The sequence below is a fragment of the Thermobia domestica genome, chromosome 5, assembly GCF_964235325.1.
Source record: "Thermobia domestica chromosome 5, izTheDome1.hap1.1, whole genome shotgun sequence".
NCBI classification, from domain to species: domain Eukaryota; kingdom Metazoa; phylum Arthropoda; class Insecta; order Zygentoma; family Lepismatidae; genus Thermobia; species Thermobia domestica.
This window is the reverse complement of record NC_137458.1, coordinates 42,792,473-42,809,644: the sequence shown is the minus strand read 5'-3', so window position 1 is coordinate 42,809,644 and position 17,172 is coordinate 42,792,473. Positions and strand designations below refer to the sequence as shown.

At 34.3% G+C, this 17,172-nt stretch overlaps 1 protein-coding gene across 1 annotated transcript in view; it reads left to right on the top strand.

Moving 5' to 3' along the window:
• LOC145685892 (nuclear exosome regulator NRDE2) overlaps positions 1–17,172 on the top strand; it is a 72,728-nt gene that overhangs the window by 7,543 nt on the left and 48,013 nt on the right. The window contains exons 2-4 of the mRNA XM_081758632.1: positions 1,850–2,072; positions 8,004–8,123; positions 16,448–17,172. The exon at positions 16,448–17,172 is cut by the window's right edge and continues 2 nt beyond it. Coding sequence (XP_081614758.1) covers positions 1,850–2,072; positions 8,004–8,123; positions 16,448–17,172 — 1,068 coding nt within the window. The remainder of the gene's footprint in view (positions 1–1,849; positions 2,073–8,003; positions 8,124–16,447) is intronic.

The window sequence follows — 17,172 nt, the reverse complement described above, 5'->3', positions numbered from 1 at the left end:
TTGGAGTGTTTTGCCCAATGAACACCATATATCACTGACGTTATAATTAATTATGTATGTAATGTATTTGCTTATTACATACTGCATGCAGGAAGAAAGAAAACACTGATCATACATGAATTAGAAACTCCAACCGGAAGTAGGCTTAAATCTTGCAAACAGTGCGAAATATTAAAAAAATAATAGGAAAAAAGTCTCCCTTTTATGATACCCCTTGCCGATTTTTATCAAGACGTTTTTCACTTGTGTTTGTAAAGGGACATGTACAGATGTTGTTTGGGGAATGACAAGGAAATTCGTGTTCATATGTGAATGATGCGCCGTGTAGAGAGCGCAGGTTCAGCTAGTGATTAATGAAAGTGAATGATCGTGAAATCATTTTTTTTTTTGTGTGCTGTCCCACCGGGAATCGAACCCGGGACCATATTCACGAAACGTCTTTAATATATTTTAATTTCTAATGTGTTTTACTAAAGATGGAATTAGTTACACTTTTATTATAACAACAACTGGCATTAAAGATAAACATATTTTGTCTGGTGTGCGTAAATTGGAGATAGCATCATCATGTGATTGGTTAAGCAGCATGGTTTCTTTCTATCACGCTGATACAGACGACAGTTGATCGTTGAAACTGTGAAAAAAGTGAGTCAAGAACCGGGAGTTGGACGTGTCTGACCTATACACACTACGTCAAAACTTGGAGATAAGAGTTATACATAAATTAAACGATCTTAGATGCAACTATTTTCATACAATATTTAAAATTTGAAAAAAATTTACTTCACTTCCGGTGTTTTCTTGTTTGTTTTCTTTAGTTTTTTCTTTAGCGTAGGCAAATCTCAACTTATAGATTCTGACCATAACTTGAAAAGTTAATTTACTTATACAGTTTAAAGCCTTTGAGGTCCCATTTCTGAATAGAGAGTTTGCCATATCCAAAGTAACGTTGGGAGTTTTGTTCTAATGCAGTATGATTTGATTCTTTCTTTGCTCACATTTTCTTAATAATTTTGACCCCTTTTAAGTTGCTTATGATAAATCAGTAACCACAGAAGCCTGATTTATTTATTTATTTATTTATTTTTATTTGAATGACAAGAAAGCTAGAAATAAGGCTTTGGAGCAAATGAACTGAATTTCCACCATTTCATTTGGTTTGTAATTCTTCATGGTCTAAAAGACGGCTCTTTTGTTAGTGTTTTATAAGAGCGATGGAAGAAGGTTGCTATTAGCCAATAATATTAAGGAAATAGTATTCTTGAACTCAACCTGCACCCTTATTATTAATTCATTCGTTGACGTTTCGATGCCTGCTTGTCATCAACAGCAAGACGTAATAATTAAGGAATATTTACACTGATTCGTGGACTCACATAATACTTAATTTTCAGTCTGGTATTATTATTATTTAAAAAAAAAAACTTCGTTTTTAACGACATTTGCGCTCAATACTATTAACTTCGTTATTAATATTGCTACTGTTAAACTAAACTGAAAATTCAGCATTACATGAGTCCAGGAATCAATATAAATATTCCTTAATTATCACGTACTGATGATGATGGCAGTCATCGGAACGTCAACGAATGAATTAATAATACGGGTGCTTAAGTGGAGTTCAACGTCAGAATTTCGTTACTAAATATGCATCTTAAACAGTTCATTTAGTAATATTAAGCTATAATGAGAGTAACTTTATTAAAAATATCTCCTGAAATTAATCGCGTTTTACAGTATGTCCTGAAGTACACACACATCTTAGTTCATAGTGAGTATTATAAACTTTATAATATTATTAAAATGGCCTATATTACTAACATTTATGTGGGTGTGTTTTTAAATGAAGTTTCAGATTCTTTGTCATGGCTGGCAAACGAAAGTTTTGATGTTAGGGCAAGGCAAGCAGCTGAAGAGTTATCTAGGCAGGAAACTGAGAGTTTGTCTTCGGAAGATGATAGTCAGGTTGAAGAGGATTCTCATAGGAAGAAGGAGGAAAAAAAGAGGAAGAAGAAGAAGAAAAAGAGAAAAAAGTCCAAACACAAGAGGCATAATGAACTACTGGAAGATGAGTAAGTGATAATATTATCCTTTCTTCTGGTGTTTATAACCCAACCCACATAAGGACTCCCGACCAGCCGATTGGTTATTACTGCTACTTTGTGTAATATAGTCATAAGTTTGTTCTTTGGTAAGAGTTCATGTCGGTCGTATCTCTGATTTAACTGTAGGGTCTCGTCTCCTAGTCCTGGTGCTAAGAAAGAACCATAAACTGCAGTTAATCGTGTAATTAACCAGAAAAATCGAGATTGAATCGCAGTTTTTCGCTTGTCTGTGTTGTCTGGCAATCGAGAGATTCTACCACTTGATCGTCTTAGACTTTTCTAATTGTAATTTCATTCTTGTGCTGCACGTACATTATGAAGTACTTGTGCAAGAGCGCTGAAGATAATGTATGTGCGAGAGCTCTCTCGTGGTTGTATGGCTACCGTACGCAACTCTGGTGCGTGAGAGTAGGGTTTGATTCGCGACAGAAGCTCATATGGTTCGGATCTCACGTTAAGCTGTATATAAACTTCTCACATAATCTGAGTGGTGAAAGGGGGCGGTAAACCCCTGCCCAACCAACCAATGAGAATCACAACATACGGTTCAGGACTTCTCTGGTCCCTTTGTGTATCTTTTATAGCTACACTGTTCTAAAATACGGTTATAGGTTTTGTCTACCCGTAAAACCCATATTTCAATATAAAAAAATGTTAGTTAAATCCACACTTTGTGAATTACTTATCTCGTAAAGTGTTTCAAATATGAAAGCAGATCATTTTTTCCTGAAATTAAAGAGTTTTCCTTATACCACTGTCCTGTCCTCTATCTTCAGAGTGTAATTTTTCTCAATATTTCGGCTAGCACTGTAGTTATGTATTTGAATCCTCTTGAATATAGGCCAGATATTACTATAGTTTGATTTTATTAAAGTTCATTTCCTTGTCTTGTAAAAGAAAAGGATTTGCCCCAAATATTTTGACAAGCACTAGCTTATGTCAATTAGTAACTATGAGATATATACCATCCAATCACTGTCATAGAATTAAGAACTATTTCCCGAGAACCGTTTGTATAAATTCAATATCACTTCACATTAATTCACCCTAAAATATAAGGTTATTATTGATATAATCTAGTGCTTTTTTAAAATACTTGAGACCAATTTTTCTTTTACAGGACAAGGAATTTAATAAAAATCAAATCATAGTAATACCCGGCTTACAGTCAAAACTGTTTGTGTACAAGGTTACAGCGCAAGCCGAAATATTGAGGGAAAATTAAACTCTGAAATATAAGCATGCATTAATAATTATTCTCTTCAGAAGTTGCGATAAATATGAACATATTGTCACTAATAATGATTGTGGATACTATTGGGTTAATTTATAAGGAAACACATTGCTCTGATACTTGTCCTCTTTTAGAGGATCGGTTACAAAACAACTGAAAACAAGCGACGTTTCTGTTCAAGAAAACAGCTTTTATTAAGCGTTTTTGTATTCTGCATAGCTAGCTTATAACTACTTTCTCTGGGATTCGATGTTTACGTCCTTAATCAAAATAATGTTCACAAAGTGTGAATTGAACTTTCTTCCTGTTTACAAATGTTTTATGTTAATGCATGGGTTTTTGCGGAAGGACAGTGTGAAGTGCCTTATGCTAATAGACAGCTTCTTAGTGAAAAGGTGGTGGAGTGACGAGGGAATTATTAAATGCATTTAAATATAAATGAAAATTACTAATTAATGCTCTCAAATTATGCAAATCCCTATTAGGAGTTAAGCGATCTCCTGTTGGAGCCGCCACTACCACTCTTATTACCTTCATGAGCATGAGAAAACTTATGTAAACAAAATAACATCTCAGGGTTTCAATTATTAAATATCTCAGGGATTTTGTTACCACAGCTATGGTCTCAGCAGCTACTTGTAAAGGGTATAGTAATTTAATAAGGTTAATGAAAGAAAAAAAAACAATTTCAAATGAACAGGTAGCAGCCTGTTTATTTACCCTTCACACTCATAGCTGGGTATTTTTGTTCTCTGGGGCGAAGCCTTCCTGGGCCCCATTCAGGAAGGTGGTCAGAAATACTGGAGTTAAAGGAGTTAATGTTTCCTTAACTCTCCATCCTGAAAAGAAAACATCAGAATTAGAAATAGGGTACTCACCACAACAGGAAAACAGAAACCCTCTCGCTACGTGTAGTTGATAAGATTTATTTCCCAGACTGACTGGTAACTGAGGTTATGTCACAGGAACCCACACTGATTTCATTTAACGACAAAACACTTTCTTACTGATATTTGAAACGATAAATACTTTCATTGGTGCACCACTAACACACTGAAATTGATAATATATATTGCACTTGGTATTAACCACTCAACTTGGATAAACTTATATAAAATAAACATTAGACACTGGAGATCTCACTGACCTCCACAAATTTACACGAATAAATCAAGCAAAATATTTCTCCTCCTTGAAAAGAGTTTATAGTCTCTTACTGTTCTTCAATGAAGTGAGGAGTAGAGGAAGTAAATAAAAAAAAATATATATATAACAATTTTAAATCAAATCAGAATTGTGTCGCACAGTTCCATTTCCGGGGATGTGACGAAATAAAGTCCACTTCTTTGGGAGTCTCTGTTCACACTTGAAGGTACGTTGAAATGTTTATAGGAAGATAACACTCGCAGGATGCTAATAGTTCATGATGTTATCATGTTCATGACAATCGCACACAGTTCCTGGAAGTTGATGAAGTAAAATAATGGGATGACGTCATAGCTAGTCAAGCCCCGCTCTAACGTACTTAACAGCACAAAGTAATCATGAAGTTGTTGGTCTCCTTCGTAAAAGTTCAGGAGGGCTCTGTCATTTAACTGGGACAGGCCAATAGAAATCTAGTGAGACCTGTTTGTAAAACTACTAGATCATTTTACGTCGTGATCAAACTGTAGTGGCAAAGCACTACTTGAAAACTAGCTTAACTGTGTTATACGTCTGAGTCTAGTAAGTACATGGCCATTATAGCCGAAGTTTCTGGCGAACGATAAAAAAAAAATATGACAATACACCGCCAAATAACGAAGTGTTTGAGAATTATAACGCTTGTCGCACAGTTTCTTTCTTCACTTCTAAAATATCTCCCACATGATAACTTGTGTGTATGAACAATCACTTGGTAAATATGACTTTCACACCCGATTCACGGTACATGTAATATCATATACATGTATCAACAGGACTTCCTGGGAGCCGAACGTGTTTCACCGTCCCGGGTCTAACAGCAACTGAAAATCACAATGTCACACTTTTCCTTCATACTTTGGTCGTTTCCTGGAAATACAGCGACTCGCTCTTCCAAGAAACAGCAACAGGAAGTTTGATAGCCGGAGGCTAAAACGTGGGTGGTCTGTCCAGCCAACAACGCTCAGGACCGCCAAACTGCACTGCACAGAACAAACCACACGTGACATGTGCTGCCACCACTGCACCAAGCGACAGTTTCAAAAGTTCCTGGCCAAAACAATTGTCCATGACAGCAACTATGTAAACAACACTTCTTTCGTTCATAATAACTATATACAGAATAGAAACACATGACTATACAAACATAACGATATAGTAATATACATAGAACATAATTATACATAGATATTCAGTTGACACACAGTATTTTCCGCGTAGGGAATCTTTTTTCCATGGCATCCCTATACGCGTCTGCTAATTCTGGCTGCCATCTTGCCAAGAAAGAGAGAGAGGGAAACATCTGTTGATATTAGCAAATTTTGAAAATGCACACAAGATCTAAATGTCTTGGACGTAGGGAAACACGATGACAAATCAAATCATGAATTTTAGCGGACTTTCCAAGAACTTGTGAGCGTAATACGATAGTATTAGTAAATTACACATGAAAATAATCAAAATAAAATACAAAATTTCAAACACGCAGTGCATTCCGGGAAAAGTAGAAAAGGTCCGTCGGCTGACGATAACTGTCACCGCTTGGATGATGCTACGAGCTCGAGAGGTGCGACATTCTTTTAAAAGGTGTGAAAAGCACACGTATAGAAATTGGAAAAACATTATATCGATGCTAAAAATTTTATGACTTTTTACACAAAGCATAGAGTGCGTCGCTCAAGCAATGTTACCACCTAAGGATTCTATACAGAGGAAGTTTCCAGCATACTTCCTATACTATTCTGTCCTTCCATGTTCACCTAGGCTTTTCTTCTCCCTCACAGTAGTCAACCATTTCCAACAGACTTTCAGCTCAGAAAGCTGTCGCCAAGAAAAAAAATCTCTGTTCTAGCTCTCTCTGCATCGTGAAACTCAAGACTTCGATATACGAAGTAACTAGATATAATATGATTTCTTCTTATATTCTTATATGCAGAATATGTAAATACACTGATGCATGTAGTTATATACATCCTACTTCCCGTTAATGAGATGCACGCGAATACCTAATGAGATTCATAAACCTAGAAAAAATGTACATACATGATTAACAATAAATATCAAAAGTATATTAATACTACCGTATTGCGCTCCGTGTTTACCCAATAGTATCATAATTATTACATAATATGCAAGTGAAAGCTAATTAAAAAGCAATTAATTTATTCACAAATTACCATTTTAATAAAGAAATGTGCACTCATCTGCCTTTCGATATGCAGATGAAGCAGAGGGCACTCGGCTTCATACAACAGAACGTATAACCATGTTTTAGTGTGCAGTGTAACTGTAAAATATACATTGATAAAAGGATCAGTGAAATCTGAAACCGTATGTGAGTCTCATGTGTAGGATGCAATTTAAGATGAAGGAGAAAGTGATTTTAGTTATTTTCGATTACTAACAGAAAAATGAAATTATTTTTAAGTTTCATCTATATCTTTATTGCCACTTACGCTTAATTATTAAAAAAATATCTCCCCGTCCCTCCCAACTTCCTTTATACAATTCTTCGCGTCATTAACACAAGATTTTGAAACATTAGGTTTTAGATAGAGCATATACTAGCTCCTAGTTAATCCTTGGACCGATTATGATAGGTACCATAGCTCTCGGGCTGCGTAGCTTTTAAAGTTTATTTTCCGTCGTTTTCGGCAGCTTGTAATTTTAGGACACATTTTCCGCCTTATATGTGTTAAACACATTTTGCTTCTTTAGCAGTCCTCTACAAAACGGCTGATTTCGTGGTCGCTATTGCTTCAACACCTGGTTTATATAAAAGTGAAATAAATATATGTAACATTATATTCACACACATGTTACATAGCTTTTGCTTTTTTGCTATTTGGGTACTGTTTCATGTGAAATATCAAGAAAATATATATACTTACGGAGCTGGAACTATTGTTAATTTTCAGTTAACTGTTTAAAAAAACTCCAGCGCATATTTGAGAATATTACTACTTCTCCAGCTGTCAACGAAGAATGTTTTTCTGTGCGTCCATAATCCATTTGATCCCTTGTATATTAGAATCATCTTCCTAAGTTAGTGGATTATCTGCTATCATTTGCCAACTCATCTAATTTTGCATTATGGACATCATTGCGCGGGTTTTCTTGGTTTTCTCATTCCATTAATTGTTCCGTCATCATGCGTATTTATTATGATCCTCTTTCCATCTATGCCCTCGTGGCTAAGCGGTTAGCGTACGCACCTTTGGCGTGGGAGACCCGGCTTCTATTAGTGGCGAGATTTCACGTGGTTCGGATCCCACGTTAAGCTATAGGTCCACGTCTCATATAGCCTTGCTACTAAACGGGACGATAAACTAAAAATCAAATCGAATCAAACTTCCCATCTACGGGCATTACTATGAGACGTAAAACGTATGATTTCACTTAATTTTAGTGCAATGTAAAAGTTAAAGTTTAAAAGAAAGGTAAGCACTAAGTTGAACTCCTTTCCATTATTTTAATTGCAGGCCTCAGATTGTGCAGTCATCCTCCTCTAAATCGACTGAAAAGCCACTGTTTGTAGAAGACAAAAAGGAAGATAGAAGCAACCTATCTGTTTCTTGCTATGTAGGAGCCTCAGTACCACGGTAAGTACATAGTAAGAATATTTCTTTTATTCTGTGTCTCCTCGTAGCGTAATCACTAACGCTTTTGCTGTTGGTGCGATTGGTCCCGTGTTCAATTCCCGGTGGGGATACTCGGTCGAAAAGATGTAAAAAGCTTTTTCAGGCCGGCCATCCTGATTGAAGTTTTGCCTGAGTTGTAATTCACACAGGCAAATGCCGGGACAGTACCTAACAGTGGTCCCAGGTCACTTTCTTCCTTTCCCATTTCCCTTAGTATGATATCATCTCATACGTGATGGGCCTGAAAAGGCCGTAGATGTCTAAACCTCAGAAATATAAAATCTAACCCTTATCTTCTATTTTTCTTAGGCTGTTTTAATAAGAAATAATCTACAAGGAGTGAATGAATACTGTATTATAGTTATTTTTATGTTTAAATATTCAATTTCGTATATTTTCTTACAAACTAAAAATTCTAATTTTATAATATGTTTATACATTTTTTAATATGAAACTGTGGAGTTTAAAATGCTATTTTGTGATGTGTGGAAAATCCATTACTTACTTTGCTATACACATGAACACACATGATGGAACACTGTGTCATTATGACATCGAGTGTCAGCAAGTAAACAATTTACATTCTCGCTTTGTAACCTTATTTGAATTCCAGAATGTAAAATCTCCATTCAAGTCTCCGGACTTGAATGCAGATTTTACATGGTTCTTTCTTCAGTATAACCAAAGGGAGTGGCGAAATGGCTTCTTTATTACAGAACCTGGCGGACTTCCTTTCAAACAAATATATAAGTCCTGGCCGATAAGTGTTCTTAATATATTTTTGTCTACAATTTCTTCCCCTTCTTCTTCTTCTATTATTATTATTATTATTATTATTATTATTATTATTATTATTATTTTGTAAAAGAAGAAGAAGAAGTGTTTAATACAACTTTAACTCTGAGAAAGATCGAGTATTATTGAGCAAAGAAATAGCAATGGAAGGAGCAAGAGGGAGGGTAATCGACAGCTATTCATAATATTTATTTATGAAAACATTGCAAGATTAGGATTAGAAAGTATATTTTTGGGCTTTCGGCATCTATGGCCATGCTCGGTGATAACACTGCCCGGGTTATTGGGGAGGAAGAAAGGAATGGGGAGGGAAGGAAGTGGCCTGGGACCATTATATTAGGTACAATCCCGGCATTTGTCTGGTGTGAATGACAAAAATCCAGGAAAATATCACTCAAGATGGCTAACCCGGAAAAAAAGCTGTGACGCCTTTCCGACCAAGTGTCTTCATCGGAAATCGAACCTGGTACCGCTCACAGAAAACATTACAAGTAGTACGCACATCATTGTTAGGAGGTACAGTACATACAACTTGCGTTTTATCAGTGTGTGTTTCATATATAGTAAATAAATAATGTATTGCAGCAGCATAAAAATCTTATCAACGACATCAGGTTGGGAATGAATGGCGTACTCTTTAAAAATAAAAACGCCATAAAAATTCCGTTTTCTTGATTTTCTTCAAATCTGCGCATGAAAATTGACGTTCAAATATTTCATTTTGTTCAGGTCGACGTGATTTATTAATTTATCGGTATTTTCTCTTTGAACGATGTTAAGGTTAAACAAGAATTAATGCTTATGTGTTAATCAAAATTTTGAGCTGTTTCTCATTATCCATACTGTATGCTGCTCTCTTTCTAGTAGCTAATGAAAAGCTTCATTAGGATATCTTTCAGTATCAGTTCGTTCTTAATATAAACCGGCCAATTATAAATTTACTCTTGTTGTACTTTAATTTCAAATTTAATATCGTTTGTCAAAAAGAAGATAAACAAACAAGAAAGGAACTACACATAATTTCATGTTAAATAATCTATTGCAAAATTAAAAATCATTATATAATCTCGTCTGTGAATTCCCGGTATGTGCTGAAGACAGCTTAACTTATATAATGAACTTGCTCATTATGTAAATCTTGCATTAATGAATTTCCATCGTCTAACTAAATTCCAGTTTGTACATGAACCCAAATTTCTAACTCAGTCTTTCTAGTGCGTGTCTCTGTCATAACCACGGACATTTCAGCAAAAGTAATAGTATAAATATTTCCAAAATGGTATGGTTTGTAGCTAAATTTTACATCGTACTTTGTATCTAAGTCGCTCTGAAACTAAAATTATATCTTAACTTTAAATTCCAATCATCATCGTCAGTATCTGTAAAAGCTCAAAAAAGTAGCAGTTAATATCAAACAACAACCATCTCTGTAAACTTCTACTAAAATCAAGTACTTGGGCTAAGATTGTGCTCTAAGTAACCAAGTTAGAAGATAGTCACACCAATGAAAAATAAGCAGGTATGTTCTTAATTAAAATCTGTAAACTGCCATGCATATCACACCACATAAACACTTCATAGACGCTATATAACAACAAACAATCAAAATCATTAAACTAATTACATATTGAAGATTGTACCTTTTATTTGCGCATAAAATTATTATGTTTTAATTCTTGTCATAAAAACTTCAGTATCAAAAATATAATAGAGAGTTTGGTTATGTTTAGGTTACTAAAATCGCCCGCAGTGCATCCCAAATAAAATTCCATGAATAGAGACCGGATGTTAGGCAAAATGCCTATTCTTTAATATGAAAGATATAATTAAAAATAACGTTTTAAATTTTATATGGGGGGTTATAGTTTCAATTTAAGCCAATTTTATTTTGCCTATTTTGCCTATTTCGACCTTTACTGCCTAAATAATTGCTTTAGTGCCTAACATTGCCTTTTCTTCAAAATAAGAGTTCATTGGAAAATATATAGTTTATATATATATATATATACAATTAGGTTGAGTTTAACGGGGACCTACTGATTAACGTGGGTTCCGAACGGGTCTCCTACGCCAATATGTTTATTAGGTGTTTGTAAACACAAACACGTGGTACATTAATATATATATAATATATGTCTGTGGAATGCATATCAAGCTTCGTTTTTATATATGCAGTAAAAGAAGATATTAACAAATAGATATGTCTATATCCTTTGAACATTGTCTGTTACTTAAATCTATGTTTCTTAATTGTATTTAGTATTTATCTTCATTATTTCGAGTTACATTTAGTGCCTATTTTTTAAATTTTAAGTGCCTATTTGCGTGCCTATTTTCCAGGTTTTTAATGTCTAAACATCCGGTCTCTATTCATGAATAAACTGAAAACATAATCACAGTAATAAGTGGCGTAGTTATCATATAACTAGACTTCGAATTTTTGCATATTTGCATGTTTTTTTCCGAATGATATATTGATATGCTCTTTAAACAGAAATTTGTTTCAGGTGTTTTGGGGTAAAATAGCAGAGTTTTATGGTGCATATATTTGCATATTTCGGAGGTTAGTGCAAATTTATGTTGTTACTGCATATAAATGCATATTTACAGGAACGACCAAATTGATAATTTTTAACGTCCAACAACTTTCCTCATAAATGGAACTTAAACTTTCTAATATAAATAGACTTAAGATCTTTAAATGGTTCGTTGTTGTCGGTTTAGGATATATTCCAAGGTCATGTCAAACGATAATAAGAATAAGATAACGTCATCCACCAGGCAATGATGCATGACTGTCACCTCTTTGGAAGAAGTTATAAATAACTTTGTCAAATCACCTACAACAAAATTTCCACGTCACCCATCTCGGAAGTTAAAGTTGCTAATGTTGTGTGTGTGGATTTGAAACTGTGTGGTCTTGCCAAATACCAAATAAGAATACCAAAAGAAAAATATCGGTCAATTTAATTGTAGTGCGACATCTTCAAATTTCAATTTTAACTAGCTCTGAATTTTGTTCAATTTTTGTCCACCAAAGAAAGAAAAATTAAGTTATTCAAATTAACAAAGGAAGGCCATTCCAAAATTTCGGTCACTTTGATCATCTGTAGGGAGATATCTGCAAGTTCGAATTTTAACTTGCTCAGAATTTTGTCCTATTTTAGTCCATTTTTTCTACCCAAGAAAAAGTTTTGTACCGTTCAAATAAACGAGAAAGCCATTTCAGAATTTTTTCTACTTCGATCACCTGTAGTGCAACATATTCAAATTTGAATTTTAAATAGCTCACAACTTTTGTCCACCAAGAAAAAAATGTATACAATTCAAATAGACGAGAGAAGGCCATTTCAAAATTTGGCCACTTCGATCACCTGTAGCGTGACATCTTCAAATTCGAATTTTAATTAGCTCAGAATTTTGTCCAATTTTTGAACATTTTTGTACCACTAAGAATAAATTATGTACCATTGAAAAAACCAGAGACAGTCATTAAAAATTTTGCCACTTGGATTACCTGTCCAATTTGTCCAATTTTTTCATTTTTGTCTACCCAAGAAAAATATTTGTACCATTCAAATAAACAAAGAGGGTCATTTCAAGTTTTTTTTATATATATATCACCTGTAGTGCGACATCTTCAAACTTAAATTTTAACTACATTGTTTTGTCCAATTTTTGTCCATTTTTACCCACCTACGGAAAAAAAATTATACTATTCAAATAAACGAGGGAGAGCCATTTAACATTTCGGCTACTTCGATCACCTGTAGTGCGACATCTTCAAATTCGAATTTTAATTAGATCAGAATTTCGTCCAATTTTTGAACATTTTTGTACCACTAAGAATAAATTATGTACCATTGAAAAAACCAGAGACAGTCATTAAAAATTTTGCCACTTGGATTACCTGTAGTGAGACATTTTCATATTCGAATTTCAACTATTTTGGTGGTACAAATATCTACAGAAAGTAAGGAAAATTCTAAGCGAGTTACAACTCGAATTTAAAGATGTCACACTACTGGTGCTCGAAGTGGCCAAAATTTTGAAATGCCTCTCCTTTGTTAATTTGAATGGCACAATTTTTAATGGTACAAAAATCTAAGGAAATTGGACACAATTCTGAGCTAATTACAATTAGAATTTCAAGATGTGCAACTACAGTTAATCGAAGTGGCCAAATTTTGAAATGACTCTTCCTCGTTTATTTTAATGGTAGAAAATGTTTCTTGGTGGCACATGAATGCACGAAAGTTAAACAAAATTTTAAGCTTGTTAAAATTCGAGTTTGAAAACATCTCACTACAGGTGATCGATGTGGCCGAAATTTTAAATGACTCTCCCTCGTTTATTAAAATGGTACAATTTTTGTTTTCATGGAATTACAAAATGTACAAAAAATTGAACATAATTCTCAGCTAGTTAAAATTTGAATTTGAAGATGTCGCACTATGACTGATCGAAGAGGCCAAAATTCTGAAATTGCCCTCTCTCGTTTATTTGAATGGTACAATTCTTTTTCTTGGATGGCCAAAAATGGATAAAATTCTGAGGTAGTTAAAATTCAAATTTGATTATGTCGTAGAACAGGAGATCGAAATGGCCGAAATTTTGAAGTGGCCCTCCTCGTTTATATTTGAATGGTACAAAATTTTTCTTCAGTGAACAAAAATGAACGTAAACTGGACAAAATTCTGAGCCAGTTAAAATTCAAATTTGAAGATGTCACACTACAGCTGATCAAAGTGGCCAAACTTTGAAGTGACCTTCCCTTGTTTATTTGAATGGTACAGAATTTGCTCTTGGGTGGACAAAAATGGACAAAATAAGACAAACGTCTGAGCCAGTTAAAATTCGAATTTGAAGATGTCGCACTACAGGTGATCGAAGTGGCTGAAATTTTGAAATGACCCTCCTTTGTTAATTTGAATGGTACAAATTTTTTCTTGGATGGACAAAAAAGGACAAAATTCTAAGCTAATAAAAATTCAAATTTGAAGATGTCGCACTATGGGTAATCGAAGTGGACGATATTGAACTGACCCTCCTTTGTTAATTTTAATGGTAAAAAAAATTGTTCTGGGTAGACAAAAATGGAAAAAATTGGACAAACTTCTGAGCCAGTTAAAATTCGAATTTGAAGATGTTGCAATACATATGATCGAAGTGGCTGAAATTTTGAAATGGCCCATCTTTGTTAATGTGAATGGTACAACAATTTTCTTGGGTGGACAAAAATGGACAAAAATTGGACAAAATTCTGAGCCAGTTAAAATTGAAATTTGTATATGTCGCACTACAGTTGAGCGAAGTACCCAAATTTTGAAATGACTCTCCCTCGTTTATTTGAATAGTACAAAATTTGTTCTTGGGTGGACAAAAATGGACGTAAACTGGACAAAATTCTGAGCCAGTTAAAATTCCAATTTGGAGATGTTGCACTACAGGTGATGGAAGTGGCCAAATTTTGAAATGATCCTCCTTCGTTTATTTGAATGGTACAAAATTTGTTCTTGAGTGGACAAAAATGGACAAAAATTGGACAAACTTCTGAGCCAGTTAAAATTCGAATTTCAAGATGCACTACAGATGATCGAAGTGGCTGAAATTTTGAAATGGCCCTCCTTTGTTAATTTCAATGGTACAAATTTTTTTGTGTGGAAAAAATGGATAAAATTTTGAGCTAGATAAAATTCATATTTGAAGATGTCGCACTACAGTTGAACGAAGTGCCCAAATTTGGAAATGGCTAATTTGAATGATACATTTTTTTCCTGGGTGGGCAAAAATGGACGTAAATTGGACAAAATTCTGAAACAGTTAAAATTCAAATTTGAAGATGTCGCACTACAAGTGATCGAAGTGGCCAAATTTTGAAATGACCCTCCCTCGTTTATCTGAATGGTACAAAATTTGTTCTTGGGCGGCCAAAAATGGACGTAAGTTGGAAAAATTTTGAGCCAGTTAAAATTCGAATTTGAATATGTTCCACTACAGGTGATGGAAGTGGACGATTTTAAAATGGTCCTCCTTTGTTAATTTGAATGGTGCATTTTTTTCTTGGGTGGACAAAAATCGGACAAGGTGTTGCACTATAATTAAATGGGCCGGAGAAATCTTCTAGAAGCTATCTTCTGAAACAATGGATCGAAATTCAGAGATGTTAACAATTCAAGAAGGAAATATATTTTGCAAAGTGTATGCTAAACTAGTGTTATTTTCAAAGTAAGTTTACTTTCAGAAGAGGACATTTCTACTTTGTCCGACAGCAAAAACTCAACCTTCAGCAGCGCTCTATTTTTTGGCCCTCCCATATTTACATAGCAGTTTCAAGTCTTGGAAAGGAGTTTATACAACTATGAAACAACCCAGATCCCACTTTTTTGTATACTCAACAGAGTTCATCCCAAAGAAATCGTTGAAAAATGTATTTCGGGAAGAAATGAATATCCTTTTTGAAAATGAGCTCTACAATTAATTAAAATATTTCCTTTACAAAATTTAAAACTTGTCACAGCAATTACATTCTGAGATAAGAAGATATGTTCCCAAGTTTTCCTTTAAGCAGTTTATGAGAGTATTTAAACATAAGCTTTTGTTGCTTTGATACGCACCTCGGTCCCTCGAAACATAATTTTCGTACTGTCTTCTGCTATGTTTTCGATAACTTTACCTACTTCTCATCCATGCTCCATGTGTCGCTCAAATCACTTTATTCCATTTAAAGTATCAATATTATACATTGTGAATTCTTGCTTTTGAAACGCACAATGTTACACTAGCAGAAAATATTCTAGGATTTACACATAATTGGATACAAAAAATAGTTTCAAGTGGATTTATTTTCTTTTAAACAAGAACATAAAGTTTTTAGAATACAGGCTTTTAATAAGTAAAAACTGCCTTCAACATGCCCCTTTATCAAACGGACGGCAAGTAACATTGCTTCTCTGAAATACTGTCTCTTAACGACCCGTGACACGGAAGGAACATTTTCCATGTTTTGACTGATAAATGAACGTTTTTGCCACAAAACATCGCAAACTACATAGTTGTGTATTATAGCATGAATGCATCAAAGTTATACACAAAGTATATGTAGTTCAAGTAATACGACATTTTTCTCTAAAGATTCCTCATTTTACAAGTTAAGTAAAATTCCTCATTTAACTTTAGCTTTTGCTTGAGGGATATTTACAATTTTTAATGCATATTTGCGTATTTTCAGTGCATATTTTCGTGATTTTTAGCGCATATTTGCATGCATATTTTGTTGTTTTTTAGTGCATATCGATCCGAAGTCTACATATAACATATATATTTTTAGCTGCACAAAAAAGTATTATTTGTCAAAAATTAAGCATGAGGATTTACACTCATCCATATTATATCGTTCAGCTTAATGGGATTTATCAGTTGATATGTGTTTCATGTTTGAATATGTTTTTCCCTTTAAAGGATAATAATATTGTAATAAACTTTTACAGGTATTTCACAAGTCGTTATGGTTTGGGCTTGGAAGCAAAGAAGTCGAAGAAATCCAAGAAGAACGTTGCAGTGAGGTATTACGTAGGAGCAACGTCTTTAGACGATGTAGAGCCAACAGAAGGCGAGCAATCTTTTACAGACTTAAGTGTGTACGAAAATAGAACGACGAGTATTTACACTGATGTCATGGATCCTTGCGAAGGATTTACGGAAACGAAAACGGATGTGGAACTACTGGCGGCCAATAAGGATGTTGATGATGAAATGACTAAGCAAACCGCTCATTACAACAAACAATTGACGGAACAACCAGCAAATGTAAACTTGTGGTTAGAATACGTTCGGTTTCAAGACAAGTTCATTAAGTACCAAAGAGGTTATAAGTTTAACGAGGCCAAAGCTCTGAAAGCGTCAGTGGAGAGGAAGATAGCCATACTGGACAAAGCTATTAAATTGAATCCTGACGCTTTACCACTGTTCAAAGAGAAATTCTTCTTGTCTTTAGATAATACCTCTCCTGATACTTTATTGAGTGAATATACTTCATTATTGAGACAGTATCCAAACAATTTAGTGCTTTGGGAGCAGTTTTTAACTATTGTGCAGACCGATCTCTCCTACTGTAAAGTGCCGTCAGTTTGCAAAAAGTACAATGAGTGTTTGGAAGTGTGTAATAAACTGACCAAGATTTCACAAGATGTGGATAAAATAGAAGGAATGGCAC